The sequence below is a fragment of the Macaca nemestrina genome, chromosome 4 (assembly GCF_043159975.1).
Source record: "Macaca nemestrina isolate mMacNem1 chromosome 4, mMacNem.hap1, whole genome shotgun sequence".
NCBI lineage: Eukaryota > Metazoa > Chordata > Mammalia > Primates > Cercopithecidae > Macaca > Macaca nemestrina.
The window spans coordinates 125,769,771-125,786,385 of NC_092128.1; the positions used below are offsets into that span (position 1 = coordinate 125,769,771).

At 45.7% G+C, this 16,615-nt stretch overlaps 1 protein-coding gene across 1 annotated transcript in view; it reads left to right on the forward strand.

Moving 5' to 3' along the window:
- Positions 1 to 5,958: 5,958 nt before the first annotated feature.
- Positions 5,959 to 16,615, forward strand: part of LOC105493059 (LanC like glutathione S-transferase 2) — a 70,062-nt gene continuing 59,405 nt past the window's right edge. Inside the window, exon 1 of the mRNA XM_011760491.3 lies at positions 5,959 to 6,936. Coding sequence (XP_011758793.1) covers positions 6,733 to 6,936 — 204 coding nt within the window. The 5' untranslated portion in view covers positions 5,959 to 6,732. The remainder of the gene's footprint in view (positions 6,937 to 16,615) is intronic.

Here is a 16,615-nt window from a genome sequence, read left to right on the forward strand (position 1 = left end):
TAGGATCAGACGATATTTACCATTTTCTGACTGGCTTCCTTGTCTAGTATGTTTTCAACATTCATCCATGTCATAGCAAGTATCAATACTTCATTCCTTTTCAGTGTTGAATAATATTCTCTTGTAGAGACATACAGTGTCACATTTTATTTTTCCATTCGTCAATTGAGGAATGTGTGTACTGTTTACCCTTTTTGGCTGCTATTAGTAATGCTGCCATGAACATTCATGTACAAGTCTTCCCGTTGACTTATGTTTTAATTTATCTTGGGCATATACCCAAACATGGAGCCTCTACCTTTTATATTCTCCTAGGTGGCTTAGTGGGTCCTTATGAGAATGGAACAATTTAGGACCTACACTCACAGGACAGCTTCTTAGGAAGTTTAAGGAACACACTGTATCCTTGAAATAACCACGACAGATCCTCCAAACATGAAAATAAATGGAGAAACACCACATGGGGAGGGTAACTGGATCTTGTGTCTCCAACTCCTGTTCCCCAAGATTTACACCCTCTTGGGTTTTCTTTTTTTTTTTTTTTTTTTTTTTTTTTTGAGACGGAGTCTCGCTGTGTTACCCAGCAGTGCAGTGGCGCGATCTCGGCTCACTGCAAGCTCCGCCTCCCGGGTTTACGCCATTCTCCTGCCTCAGCCTCCCGAGTAGCTGGGACTACAGGCGCCCGCCACCACGCCCGGCTAGTTTTTTGTATTTTTAGTAGAGACGGGGTTTCACCATGTTAGCCAGGATGGTCTCGATCTCCTGACCTCGTGATCCACCCGCCTCGGCCTCCCAAAGTGCTGGGATTACAGGCTTGAGCCACCGCGCCCGGCCTAGTTTTCTTAACTTCCATGGCTGTCCCCTGCTGATGGCAGACTGGGCACAGCTCCCTCCCTTTGATGCTCTGACCCCAAATGGGCTCCATTCCTGTGATATGAGTGAGCGCAAACTGAAATTGTTAAAACAAGACTTTAGTAAGGCTTGTATTAGTCTGTATTCATATGCTACAGAGAAATACCTGAGATTGGGTAATTTATGAAGAAAAGAGGTTTTAATTGGTTCTCAGTTCTGCAGGTTGTACAGGAAGCACGATGATCTGCTCGGCTTCTGGGGAGGCCCTGGGAAGCTTACAACCATGGCAGAAGGCAGAGGGGGAGCAGGCATGAGATATGGCCGGAGGAGAAGATAGTGAAGTTGGGGGTGGGGTGCTGCACACTTTTGAACAACCAAATCTCATGAAATCACTCACTATAATGAGGATATCACCAATGAAATGGTGCTAAACCGTTCATGAGAAATCCACTCCCATGATCCAATGACCTTCCACCAGGTCCCACTTCCAACAATGGGGACCACATTTCAATATGAGATTTGGGCAGGGACATGGATCCAAACTCTATCAGGCTCCAAAGAAAAATGGGAACAGATCAAGATAGCACATACATAATAATGTGGTTTAAAATGCACAATGTATTCCCCTTAAACAGGGGTCTCATCACTTGGATGTCCCCCCAGACACAACTGGATCCCTCCATGCCTGGACCAAGAGATTGGGGCTCTGAGTGGGGCAGGAGTCCCGATTCCTGTCTATATGGTCCAGCTGGAAGATGAGCAAGACTGACATCCACTCACTTAAGGGGAAGTCTCACCCATTCTTAGAGGGCAGCCTTACCCATAGTCTCAACAATGTCAAAATGCCTCACACTAAGCCCGACATCCCATGAGAGATGGACACATAGCAGAGAGGGGGTGGTTTCCGTGCTATTATCTGTTTGGGACACTAGTGAAGGAGCTGGCCAGCACATTCTTTATAAAAGGAGAAGCTGCATCAAATGTAGTCCAGGTTGTGTCAAAAGAAGCCTATTTCTTTGCATGGAGAAGAAGAAAGAAAATAATCATGTAGATAAAGGCAGAAGCAGCAACCTGAGACCTGAGATGGTACCTTATAGCACTTGTTAAGGAAAATACTTTTGTATGTTTTAGAGAAAAGATCTGACCTCTGCAGCTGCTCTTTGTGCCAGGTAAAGCGGATCCCACTAACCTACGAATTTCAATGGCTCATTGCCTGCAAACCAGTCTCCTCCCAAATCTTAACAAGAGTCGTCCTGGTGTCTTATGTGTCTTATGTTCATGAACAAGTCTACTCCCTGAGTGCTGCCACTGTTCTTCAGGGTGCCATACTGTCTCTGTCATGCTGACAGGTATGATGGCCGCAGCACCAGACCCCTCAGAGTCCCCATGTGGTCTGCTGTGTGGTGGTCTGCTGTGAGGTGAGGAAAATGCACCGTTATTGGCAGAGCAGTTCCTTCACTCAGCATGACTACCTTCTCTTTTCCTATCACCCTTCCACAGGTGGTACTGTGGACAGAGACCCTGTTTTCTATTCTTTCATGATCAGTCAGGTGCGGCCACAACGGGGACACAGGGGAGGCACAGAAATCAGTTGACTGTGCTTCCAGGTCCCAGAAAGGCAGTCACTGTGCACCATGAAGGGGCCACCCTGCAAAGGGAGGGGCTCCACCACGTGAGAGGGGAGCAGAGGGAGTGGGGACCTGTGAGACAGTGCTATCACTGGGGGTCAGGGTGGACACAAGCAAAAAGCAGGTGGGGCTTCATCGGTGTGTTGAGCGTCTCTAATATTACAGGAAAATTATTCAATGTCAACTGTTAAAGCACAGGGTCTTGTTTTCTGTTGCTTATAACATAATACCTGAAACTAGGTAATTTATAAAGAAAGGGAATTTATTTTTTACAGTTTTGGAGTTGGAAAAGTCCAAGGTCAAGGGGCCACACCTGGCCAGGGCCTTCTTGCTGGTGGAGAGTCTCTGCAGAGTCTGGAGGCAGCACAGAGCACCCCATGGCAAGGGGTTGAGTGTGCCAGCTTAGGTCTCTCTTCTTTATATAGAGCTACAGCCCCACTCTGAGACAACCCACTAATCCATTCATCCATGAATGGATTCCTGTCACACTGGGGATTAAGTCTCAACATGCCTTTGAGAGAGGAAAAACATTCACACCATTCACAGCACACGGCTGACTTTATTGAGGACCTTAATGGTATGGGGACTACCACGATGAGATTCTGCAGTGAGGGGAGAAAGATTGAGCTTAATTCCCAATACAAGTGGAAATGGATAGCCAAGAAGCAAGGTGGGGGTGACTGGATGGAAAATTACTAAGAGATAACATGAGGGGTAAGGTGGGTACTGACTAATCTTACCTAATAGGCTTCTTGCTGAACACAGGCCAGGATGATCCAACATCACCTAGGGGATGGTGAGGGATGGGGAACCTGGTCAAATAATGGGGGTGATCACATATTAGGGAGTGGTTCTTGCTAAAGTGACTTAGCAAGGCTCTTTGCTAAAGCTGGATTTTATAAGGAAGTGTGCAGATGGGCCTTGGAGGAGATTCAGGAGCCTGACTAGTATGGTAACGCAAAGAATCTCTGTCACTAGGTCACAGTGCGGGAGGGCAGGAAGGGGAACTGTGGCAGGGCCAGCTCACCACGCTCGGGCATCTGGCCACCTGGGCGGGGTGGGGGATGGGGGGCTCACTGCCTGTTTTCGGTTTTGAGGCTGCAGGGAAGCATGAAGTTTTGAAATACATAATACAGGCCCCACGTGGTTCTGACCCAGCGCCACGCAGTTCTCAGAACCATATATTCTAGCCCTGCAAGCACCTGAGGCTTGGTTCCCGGGCCAGGGGGTGGTACCTGACCAGAGGAGAGCCGGGGCTGTATGCGGGGCCCCAGGGCTCAGCGATGGCTGAACCCCACAGTGAGAGCCCTCGTGGCCCAGGTTTTCCATCACTTTTCCTGTCTCTCATGTTTGGGGCGCTCCAGATGAAGCTATCCTGAGGGGTGGCGTTTCTCAGGGAGGCGCCCCCACCTCAGCTCCTCCTGTCTCAGGCCCCACTTGGTGGGGAGCGCCGCAGGCGGGGAGCTCAGGCTTGCCCCTGCGGGCAGTCACCGCTGCTCTGTGCCCCGAAACCCCCCTTCCCGCTCCCCAGTGACCTCCCACCTCTGGGGTTCCTCTCCACCTTGCTGCCTGCTGTGGCTTTAGAAGGGAGCTCAAGCTCAGCGGCATTTGGGGCATCTACTTTAGGTACTGGGAAATGGAAGAGGATGACACCGCTTATTTTGACTCAGATTTTCAAGGATGAACACACCCTCCCCTGATAACCATTTCCGCACCCGCCGGCCACCCCATAGGGCCTTGCCCCGCACCCCGCCCGGTGGCCTCCCTGGAGGGCCGTGACCCAGGCACCGCACCCGGCGGCTTCCCCAAGTGCTGCTCCGCCCAATGCCCGCAGCCTGAACGGCGCCCCAGATCTCAGCGTAGTGCCACAATGCTGCCCTGTCCCACATCGTGTCCTTTGACTCTGTCTTCGAGAGAAACGTCGGTTGCCAGGGGTCCTCACAACTCCTTGGGTGTGCTTTGGGCCGGAATGTATGTCCTCTTGCCCTTCTCTTACACAGAAGAGTGGGAGGGTGTCCTAAGAATTTGACTTGTCCTAAGGAAAATAAAGTTGTAATTTCAAGGAACTGACCAAGGTCTCTGTACTACTGAAGAGCTCAAGAGTGGCCACGGGGGAAGATAGCCCTGGGTGCGAAAGGGCCGCAGAAGGGATCCCATGTGTTCTGCATTAAAAAGCCCCCAGGGGACAGGAGGCTGAAGAAAGGGAACCTGCCACTTCTCCATAAAATAGTGTCAGAGAGCTGTCCAGGAGAGCAGAGGATCTGCCGATCAGACAGCATTTAGGAAAATATACCGATTCCTTAAATTGGGTTTCGATTTTTCAGCTTTTGAAAATATTGGTCTTCTTTAGGACAGGTTTGTGTACTTGCCAACAGTTACCAGTTATCCCCCAGCAGACTGCAGGAAGAAGAGACCATCTTCACTTCCCTTCTGGGTAGGGAGAGCTCAGAGTTCACTAGGCTTAACCTAACAAAGCCCGCAGTGGACGTTTCTGCTGTACCTGTCCAAGGCGTGATAGTTCCCCAGGCTTTGGGCAACATCTACTGTGGGTTATTTCGTCTAGTTGAATCCCTGTGGTGCGATAAGGATGGCTCCTAAGGCATGTCGGCATCAGTAGTTCCTGGAGTGGATTTTCCTACACCGTGTAGCTATGAAAATTTGATGGGAGAAAAGACCCCAGGAAAGGGGAAAGCAAGAAAGTGGAGCTAAGGGATGCTGCTATAACAGTCATCCTGTCGTATCCGTTCTGCTTCCCTGAACTTTGAAGATACTTATGCTGAATACCCCCTTTAAAATGATTTTCTTCTACACTGTACCTTCCCATGGTCACGTTCTTGGTGGGGTGTGTTTCACATGTCCAGCCCTGTGGGGTTGGGGGGAACACTAGAAGAGGTAGTGGGAAGCCAGACTTTCCCACATCACTCCACTGAGGCCACCTAGGCAGGAGGGACCGAGCCCTCCCTGTGCTCGGCACTGTGTTTTTCTTCATCATGTCACTTTTTACATTACATTAACGTGTATCTCTGCTTGCTTCCAGAAAAGCACCTACATCAGCTATGCTGTAATCCTTGCTTTTCTCACCCAATAACTGGGAATCCCCAGAGAGCCAAAACTATCTTTTTAATCTCTTATTTCTTCATCACCTAGTACCATTTGGTGCTCAATGTTTACTGAGCGAAGACAACGGAAATAAGACATTTTCCTCAAGGAGCAGAAATCATTACACGTATTTGGTTCTAAACAAACAACAAAAATAAAGAGAACCAATGAAGACTGAAGTAAACCACATCACGATTATACAAATGCAAAGATCTGGTTGGTTGTGTCCTTTTTATAATACATACTATGCTCTTTGCTAATTAACACTGGAGGACTCTTTCTGGTCGATAAAATAGTTAGATAATTAAGTATGCTTTCATTTTATGTCCCGGTACCAAAGAAGTCCATTTATTCAAAACAAAGGGACTGAACATAAAACATAAAAAGAAAAAAAAAAAAGGCCTGTGGCTCCTCCTCCCAGACACCCCCCTCCAACAGTGATGAATAGGAGGGACTGTCTCCCTCCCCCTCCCTCGGAGACTAGCCTTGCAGTGTTTTAGGCTGTTTTGAAATTCTGTTCTTTAGAGGAGATTTTTTTTTTCTTCTTAATATCAAAGAACTGCTGCTATTCCTTTGGGCTGGCGCAGCAGGGGCCGGTGAAATGCAGGCTGACGACCGCGCGCCAGGGGCTGTGCTCGCCCCGGTCGGCGACGCGCACACACCTTGAGTGACAGCGACTTCTTCTCTACAGGTTTTCCCCGCGGGAGCGTGGCCCTTGCGGGCGTTCGGTTTTCTCTGGAAATCGCCAAAACGGCTAGCCGGGCGCAGCGATCCCGACCCGGGGACTCCAGCCCCGGCCGTGCGCGTCGCCGCGGACGGGCTCTGCGGGCCACGGGGAAGGTGCAGGGAGGCGCGAGCAGGCTGTGAGCCGCCGGGCGCTCCCGCGTGCCCGCTCCTCCCCGCCTGGAGCAGGGCAGAGGCGCCGGGAGCAGGGCAGAGGCACCGCGCCCACCGCCTCCGCGGCCGCCTGATGTGCCAGCAGCCCGCGACGAGGCAGTCCCAGCGCAGAGGCCCCGCTCCTGCTGCCAGCGCGCGGCCTCGCTCCTCCTAGAGGACGCTCTCTGCGCGGGCCCCGTGAGGAGGCGGTGGCTGGGCGAGCCGCAGCACCGAGGCAGGAGGTTTGTCCCCGCCCGCGCGCCGTACCGCGGCGGAGATGGGCGAGACCATGTCAAAGAGGCTGAAGCTCCACCTGGGAGGGGAGGCAGAAATGGAGGAACGGGCGTTCGCCAACCCCTTCCCGGACTACGAGGCCGCCACCGGGGCGCTGCTCGCCGCCGGAGCGGCCGAAGAGACAGGCTGTGTTCGTCCCCCGGCCACCACGGATGAGCCCGGCCTCCCGTTTCATCAGGACGGGAAGGTGAGTCGGCAGCCTGGCCGCAGCCGGCGCCGGAGGGGGAGCGCGGCGGTGGTAGCGTCCACCCTCCGCCAGGCGTGACGTCACAGGCGCGCGCCGCGCTTGGGAGGGCCTCGGGCGGGAGGGCGCCGGATGGTAGCCGTTGGCCCCTGGCTCCGGGCCTTCGCGGTGAGCGGCGCGTAGGGTTCGTGGGTTTTCAGCTGCGTAAGCCACGTTCCAGCAGTTCGGCCCTCCTGGTCCCGCGCGCCGTTGAAATGCGCGTACAGTGTGCTTTCCTTTTTGGTCCGAGCGGCGGTTGGCGGTGCGGGATTGTGCACCGGTGAGGCCCGCGGACACCTCCCACCACTCGGCGGAGCGCTCTGCCGGCGACCTGCTCCTCACACCTGGCTTGGAGGCCGGCTTTTCTTGGCCATGTCTGGTCCCTGGGCTCCCGCTGACAAAGAAGCATTGTCCATGTAGATTTATTACTGTCTGTGTGCCCAGGAATGGGAAGTGGATGTAAGGGGAGGCCAAACTTCACTTTCTTAGGCTCGCGAGGTGGGCCACAGCGTTACATTGACATAAAACAGATTAACAGGAGAAAAACATACACATCTCTTGAACGTGTTACACGTGAAAAAGATACAAAGAAGTGGCAAAACCCAAATACTTTCATGCTAGGCAGAACCAAGAGCGGCAGCTGTGGGAGAGTAAAGTGTGCGGAGAGGGTAACCGAAGATGGAACTGAACCACGTCTGGGTAGAAATCTCCGCTTTTCCCGGCTGCGGTGCCGAGTGTTTCTTTGTCCCTGGCGTAGGGAGGCCATCTTTTACAGCTTTATCTCCTTTTAGGAAGAAAAGGGGGCAATTTAGAACACTCTTCTGGTTTTTCAAGTGCTTTTAGCTTAAAATAATGCTTATGCCAGAGACATATTTTTGGGGTGGCATACCCTGTCAGCCTTCACGGGCTGTCTGAACAAAATCTAAGGTAGGAGGCAAAAAGTGGAAATGAAATAGAAGATTGAGTATCAGCACAACTGTTTTCATGCTTGGTAAAACCGTACCTTTACCAGGTTTTCTTTTTCCACTGAGGTACGTGTTCCAATGCCCACTTCACCTCCCTGGATCCCCATATTTACATATTTGTAAAGGCGACAAGTTGGCTAAAACTAAGAAGGTAATTTTGAAAGAGCTATTGGTCTGAATATGGAATCTAAGGCAAGTGACTTCTGTAAACCTCTTTCTTCTTGAATGTGGTTAAAAACTGGAAACAGGCCGGTCGCAGTGGCTCACGCCGGTAGTCCCAGCACTTTGGAAGGTCGAAGCGGGCTGGTTGCTTGAGCCCGTCAGTTCGAGACCAGCCTGGCCAACGTGGCGAAACCCCGTCTCTACAAAAAAAAAAAAAAAAAAAAAAAAAATACAAAAATTAGCTGAGCGTGGTGGTGGACGCCTGTTGTTCCAGCTACTCGGGTGGCCGAGGTATGAGAATCGCTTGAGCCTGGGAGGTCGAGGTTGCAGTGAGTCGAGATCTCGCCATTGCATTCCAGCCTGGGTGACAGAAGCTAGACGCAGTCTCAAAAACAAAAGCAAGGAAACCTGTGGGAACAAGTCCTAACTCATGGGGATGTGTCTGAATTAGATGAAGCATATAAATTGCCTAGCAATTTATATAAGCATATAAATTGCCTGATATAAAGCATATAAATTGCCTGATGTGGTACCTTAAGTAGGGCCTCAATAAATGTTAACCTCTTCCCCCTGATGATTTAAGTTACATAGTTTCCAATTCATATTCAATATTGGTTTTTCTCTAGATTTCTTCTATTTTTACATACAAATGTGTGTTTCATTTGTGACTTAGTGTTTCATTTTTTAATAACTAAAATAAAAATCTGGCAAGCATTGAAGAAACTGCATCATTCATTCTTGTTACCAGTTGCCATCTCAATACTATCCTTAGAGTAAGTAGGTTACAGCAAATGTTTAGTGAAAGATGAATGAAATGAACTCCTGACATGAGAATAATAATAATGATAGAGACATGGGAATCAGGTGAGTTTCATTTGCAACTTCACAGGAGATAAACACTAATTGAACTCAAAGTTCTGAAATTGCGTATTTTTCTTTTTACCCTTTATATCTGGATAAATGTGATTTTTTTTTTTTTTTTTTTTTTTTTTTTTTTTTTTTGAGACGGAGTCTGGCTCTGTCACCCAGGCTGGAGTGCAGTGGCACGATCTCGGCTCACTGCAAGCTCCGCCTCCCGGGTTCACGCCATTCTCCTGCCTCAGCCTCCCGAGTAGCTGGGACTACAGGCGCCCGCCACCTCGCCCGGCTAGTTTTTTGTATTTTTTAGTAGAGACGGGGTTTCACCGTGTTAGCCAGGATGGTCTCGATCTCCTGACCTCGTGATCCGCCCATCTCGGCCTCCCAAAGTGCTGGGATTACAGGCTTGAGCCACCGCGCCCGGCCTAAATGTGATTTTTGACCTCAGCTATATACCTGATTTATGTTGAATAGAAAATTAGACTACAGGTAACTAATGGGGCTTGTGATATCTCTGCAATGAAATGTTAAGTTGGGGTGGGGACCTATGCCAGTGGTTATGAGTATATGCTAAAGAAAGGATGAAATGGACATCATATTGTTGTTGAATGTGAAAATGAGAGGGATAGTGAAAGACTGCCTCTTGATAATTGGAAAGTCATCAGATAAAATGAATATGAGCCACTGTCCTCCCTATTAATATTTTTATGATTGACAGATTAAAATTTTGATTTTAAAAATAAGAATGCAATTTGAGGATGTCAAACTATGCCTTGTTTTTGTAGACATGAAATTTCAAGAAAATGAGAATGTTATGGGTTGAATTGTGTCCCCCACCAGAAAAACAGGTATTGAAGGTTGAAGTCCTAACCCATTGGAACCTCAGAATGTGACATTTGGAAATAAGGTTATGGCAGATGTAATTAGTTAAAATGAGGTTATACTGGAATATGATGGGCCCTTAATCCAATGTGACTGATGTTCTTATACGAAGAGAGCCGGGTGTGATGGCTCATGCCTGTAATACCAGCACTTTGGGAGGTCGAGGTAGGAGGATCACTTGAGAACAGGAGTGCGAGACTAACCTGGGCAACATGGTGAGACTGTGTCTCTTTTTTAAAAAACAATTTTAGAAGAAAGAGACATAGGGAGAAAGAAGATGGCCATGTGATGATGGAGGCAGAGATTGAAATTGCCAGTCAACACCAGAAACTAGAAGAGGCAAGGAAGGATTCTCCTCTGTACGTTTGATGAGGAGCATGGCCCTGTTGATATGCTGATTTGGAATTGTAGACTCCAGAACTATGAGAAAATAAATTTATGTGGTTTTAAGCCACCTAGTTTGTTGAACTTTGTGGTACCCCTAGGGTAACTTGTTAATATGTAAGTTAAGCATTGAATAATTTTCTCTCCATGATGTTACCCAGTAAGGATTACAAAAATCTACCAACACAATAACATTTTATTACTAAGTATTCTTTAAGTCATTTACTCTACCTCATTTTAGATTGGCTGCCTAGGTGTGTGGTGTGATCAGTCAATAAAATTAGCCTCTGATTCTGAAAACCACTCAAGTCTGCTTCTCTGAGCCATATTTCCATACATTGGTATTTATAACATTTTTTACATTATTGAGCCAAATATTATGAAAAGCAGCGAACCAATATAGTAGCAGTTGTTTTCAATTATGGAAGGCCTCTGAAGCAGACACTCTTAGTTACTCATCTAAAGCCGTTTCCTCCTTTTTACTTGATTTTGTTGTGACTGTGGACTTAAGGGGAATTGAGCCCAGCTCCAGGAGCTGAATCATGATTAATCTCTGCCAGTGATTCTCAAAGTGTGATTCTTTGACCGGAGCAGCAGCAGCTTTATCCAATGTTCAAGTCCATCCAGGAGATGGATACCATGCAGACTTTAATAGGAAAAGTTTAACATAAATAATTGTTATGAACTGTGAGACTGGAGTAATGTGAGATTGTCTCATGAGAAGGAAAGAGAACTCTGAAGAGTATAGGAATAGCAGACAGAAGGAGCAGCCCCACCCCTAGGGCTGAGAGGGCACTCGAGTAAAGGCCCCTGTAATTAGCTGTGTTGCTGTGTAATAATTATCCCAACACTTAGCATCTGTATAAACACTTATGGTCTCATGTAGTGTCTGAGAGTCAGGAATCCAGCTGCAGGTTAGCTGGGTGGTTCTGGCTCATGGTCTCTGGAGAAGCTGCACTCAAGCTTAGCCAGGGCTGCTGTCCTTTTAAGGCTTAACTGGGGCAGGAGAATCTGCGCCAAGCTCATTCACATGGTTGTTAGTCGGCCTTGCTAGGTGTTTTCTGGAGGCTTCAGTGTCTAACCACATGGGCCACTCCTTAGGGCTGCCTCATGGCATGGTGGCTGGCTTCCCCGAGACTGAGTGATCGAAAAGTGTGCAAGAGCACCCAAGATGGAAGCTGCAGTCATTGTATTTATTATGTAATCTCAGAAGTGACATACCATCACGCCTGCCATATTATATCATATTAGAAGCAAGACAGGAAATCCAGCCCACGCTCAAGTGGAGGGATTATACAGGAGCGTAAATACCATGAACTGTAGAGTGCTCAGCCAGGGCTGAAATCTTGAACTCGTTAGAGAGGGCATGGCCATACCTCATTCGCTGGCAGAGAAATTGCTGTGATACTGCACCATTGCTAGAAATAGAAGTGTAGCCTCCTGCAATGAGTGTTACAGTAAGTGACCATATATAAAGAATATCTTGGGGACACACGAGAAGAAAGAAGACATGTTAATTCTGCCCGTTCGCATCAGGGAAGGCGTTTTACATTAAAATGATACTTACATGGTCCTTGAAAGATTAAGTGGGGGTTTTCCAGGCTCAGGTAGGGAACTCCATGAGCAAGGACTTAAGGGATACCACATTATGAGAATATCGAGGAGTACAGCATGACTGGAGAAGTGGGAACGTGAATGGCACTGGGGGTAATAAGGCTGAAGAGGGTGATTGGAGTTGATGCTGAAGGACTTGATGGATTAAAAGGATTCTTTTAAAATGAGATTTAAAATTATATATTTAAGGTATAGGCCAGGCGCGGTGGCTCACGCCTGTAATCCCTGCACTTTGGGAGGCCGAGGCAGGCGGATCACGAGATCAGGAGATCCAGACCATCCTGGCTAACACGGTGAAACCCCGTCTCTACTAAAATACAAAAAATTAGCCGGGCGCGGTGGCGGGTGCCTGTAGTCCCAGCTACTCAGGAGGCTGAGGCAGGAGAATAGCACGAACCCGGGAGGCGGAGCTTGCAGTGAGCCGAGATCGCGCCACTGCACTCCAGGCTGGGCGACAGAGTGCAGACTCTGCCTCAAAAAAAAAAAAAAAAAAAAAAAAAAAAGGTATACCACATGATGTTATGTGATACATATAGTTAGTAAAATGGTTTCTGTAGAGAGGCAAATTAATATATTCCCAATGTCACATAATTACCCACTGTTTTTTGTTTCTGTGGCCAGAGCAGCTGAAGTCTATTCACTTAGCATGAATCCCACATCCAGTGCATTTTTATTACCTGTAGTCCTCATGTTGTACATTAGAACTCTAGACCTGTTTGTCCTACATATCTGCCATTTTGTATCCTTTGACTATATCCTCTCCTTCTTCCAACTCACTGCCTCTAGTAACCACTGTTTTGTTCTCTATGTATAGTTTTGGGTGTTTGCAGGCTAGAATGTAGTGGCATGATTGTGGCTCCCTCCCGAGCTCGAGTTATCCTCCCACCACAGCTGCCTGAGTTGCTGGGACCACAGGCGGGTACCACCATGCCCAGCTAATTTTTGTATTTTTTGTAGAAACACGGTTTTGCCATGTTGCCCAGGCTGGTCTCAAACTCCTGGGCTCAAGGAATTTTTCTCAGCTCATACACTGCTACTTCATTTTAAGAATTGTTTCTTTGCAGTGCAGAAGCTTTTACATTTGATATAGTAATATTTGTTTATTTCTACTTTTGTGCCATGAGCTTTTGGTGTGATACCAAAAAATTATTGCTATGGCCAGTGTCCAGGAGCTTTTCCCCGTGTTCTCTTCTAGGAGTTTTATAGTTTCTGGTCAATCCAAAGGACTTTACAACTTTTTCCACAGAATAAAAATCAGGAAAACTTGTCTATAATTTTACACAATCTTGAGCTGTTGGAAATGCTTTAGTTTATGATTATTTAATTTTTGTTTTGAAACTTTAAAATTTGTTTAACATCATAATATATAATGGAAGCATAAGGAAATCAGTACTACCCTAATACCCAGAGAAATGTAATTTTTTTCTCTTTATTCAAAATGAACTAAATTGTGTGTGTGTGTGTGTGTGTGTGTGTGTGTCAGGTGGAAGGTGGGGGAATATACTCTACAACTTCTCAAAGTGAGGTTTGTGGATCAAAATCATCAGCAGTTCCTCAAAGATTGTTAGAAATGCGGATCCCACTCCAGACCCAAGGAACCGCAGTCTGCATTTTAACAAGATTCTCGTGCCAGAGTACTCATACATTTGAGAAGCATTGAGGAAAACTGTTCTACATATAGCTTTATTAAATTTTCTTTTAATATGAACTTAACCTCCAGCCGGTTTTCAATTCCTGATGTGGAAAGATATTGATATAGAAGGGTAATGGCAAGATTATGGAGAGGAGACTAAGAAGATATCATACATGAACATTTTCCATCTTTTGGAAATAAATTGTATTATAGAGCAGGTAAGAGCTTTAATAGTCTTGTGTTTGACTCCTACTTTTCTGCCATTTATGACTTGTAGACTTTGAGCAAGTTATTTAATCACACGCTGAACCTTGCTTTTCTTACCTCATCAACTTGATGTAAATGGTTAAATTGAAAGGCTAACTGAGGTTCTTAATATAACATAGTTGTAATATAACGTATTTGCTAAAACTTTTAATAATGTAGATGTAATATAACCACCCCCTCCTCACTGGGTTGTTGTAATGGCTAATTAGGTTAATACATTTAAAACATTCAGAACGGTGCTGAGTACAGTTAGTACCTAGGTACACATAGTTACTGATACATAGGTGAGTAGTAAGAGTTCAGTTAGTGATAGCTATTAACATTATTATAGATGTAACTTATTTGTATTAGAGTATAAAATGTGATAATGAAAAATTTCTGTACATTTTATATTTTCAGTGGAATGCAGAAAAAAAATACATGCCTGTTTTTGCTCCTTAAATAAATGTTTATTCTTGTCTCCTTTTCTTTCTAAGGAAAATATGGTTAGGTGTACAATATTCACATGGATATATCCTCAGACTGCCAACAGTTTCTGGATTTCTGAATTCCATACACATACATTCTTCACTCTCATCATCTCTGAAAGGGGGTGGGAACTCCTGATGATGTGGTGAGATGATAAGGAATAACCAAACCATTTGGAAATGTGGAGGTTGGGAATTCTACCCACAGTAGAACCTACCAGCTCATGCTGTGCACCCTCTGGGCCTCAGCAAGATTGAAAATTGTCATCTATCATAGCCTGGGTCTCCAGATTCATAAGTTTATGCTTGAAACTTCAAACAGAAGCTCTGAACACTTAATTCATGATTACCAAGGGCTTACTGTAATACATTTCTATTTCTTTTTCCCCACTTTATTCCTTTCTGAGAACAGGAATTTTTTCTTGAGTGTACTTGAGTTATCATTTTTAAATTTTTTTAATATTTATTTATTTATTTGAGACATGTCTCAATAATTTGAGACAGGGTCTTATTCTGTTTCCCAGACTGGAGTGCAGTGGCACAATCATAGCTCACTGCAGCCTTGACCTCCCAAGTTCAAGAGATCCTCCCACCTCAGCCTCCCAAGTAGCTGGGACTATAGGTGTATTCCACCACACCCAGCTAATTTTTAAAATTGTTTTTGTAGAGGTGGTGTCCTGCCATGTTGCCCAGGATAGTCCTGAACTCCTGGGCCCAAGCAATTCTCTCCTGCCTCAGCTTCCCAAAGTGTTGGGATTACAGGTGTAAGCCATCACACCCAGGGAGTTATTTTTAAACATCCTTACTGCTTGATACTGAAATAGGAATACAGTAGGTAGTAAATGTTTGTAGAATGAATAAATCTATTGAAATTTTAAAAATTGTTATTTTTTATGAGAATCATTTTTTGCATATTATTGATATAATTTTGTATTTTAAAAGCTATTCTGTATCTAGAATGTTACATCTTGGACTCCTGGATGACATTCCAGGCTACTGTAAGTCAAGAACTGTGTAATATGCTTTGGGAGTTCTGGGTGAGGAGTGTGCTCTGTAAGGGCAACTAGCAGTTGACTAAGGCCAGACTAGGTTTTGAGCAAATTTTGCGTGAACGGAATTGCATGTAACAAACTGAGTTTTTCAGAAAACGTTCCTGTGTTTTATAGATTTTAGTTAGTACCATGCAGCAATTGTTTAATCAAAATGAAACCTAACTTTTCACTGAGAGCTTTCCATAATTAAATATAATTTGACCACAAAGTCCCACTATCTCCATGGGTTCCTTGTCCCTTGAACTGTAATTATGTATGTTTTGAGCCCTTGTGTGCAGTTTATTAATATATTGTCACTTAGCAGTTTGTCCTTGGTTCTTTATTGCAATTGTAGACTTCCTTGTGGTTATGCCATATATCCCCTACAGAGCATAGACGGCAGATGAATTTTTATGATACACATCAAAATTGGATTGAGGTGTGTGTGCTTAGGATATGTAATCTAGAATATTTTTCTGTTATATTACTGAGTTTGAAATAAGAAAACAGAAGCAGACCAGATTATTTAAATCTATGACTTTTTTTTTTTTTTTTTTTTTTGAGACGGAGTCTCGCTCTGTCACCCAGGCTGGAGTGCAGTGGCCGGATTTCAGCTCACTGCTAGCTCCGCCTCCCGGGTTCATGCCATTCTCCTGCCTCAGCCTCCGGAGTAGCTGGGACTACAGGCGCCCGCCACCTCGCCCGGCTAGTTTTTTTTGTATTTTTTTAGTAGAGACGGGGTTTCACCGTGTTAGCCAGGATGGTCTCGATCTCCTGACCTTGTGATCCGCCCGTCTCGGCCTCCCAAAGTGCTGGGATTACAGGCTTGAGCCACCGCGCCCGGCCTCTATGACTATTTTTAGCAGAATGAACTATTTTCAAACAACTCTGCAAAATAGCATTATCTTGATAGGATCAGTTTAGGTAAGGACCTGTTATTGAAAATACCACTATTAAAGGTAGATGTTTTCACTACCATCTAATTCTTTACTGTCAGAAGATACAGCTTCTCTACTCCTGCCTACTTTTCCCATGTAGTAATTAGCTTTGAGGTAGGGATTGGGGGACTTTTGTTTTATTCATTTTGTTTGCAAAATGGAGTGTTACAAAGCAAGCCCACACTCTTGCTAGGTATAACATCACATCATATCTTCATATATCTAACATTACAAGCGATCATTAGCCTAGGAGAGCTGAATTAGGAAATGCACTTCTCCCACCCATACCCCTTAGCAGAAAGGTTTATTAAAATCTTTCCTAAGAAAAGAATTACTTTATGGTATACAGTTTGCAAAGTTTGCACATCATCACATATGTAAAATGTGAGTCAAACAACTATTTTTATCGTCTTTAAAATGTAGGCAAGTTATTTTCTCTTAG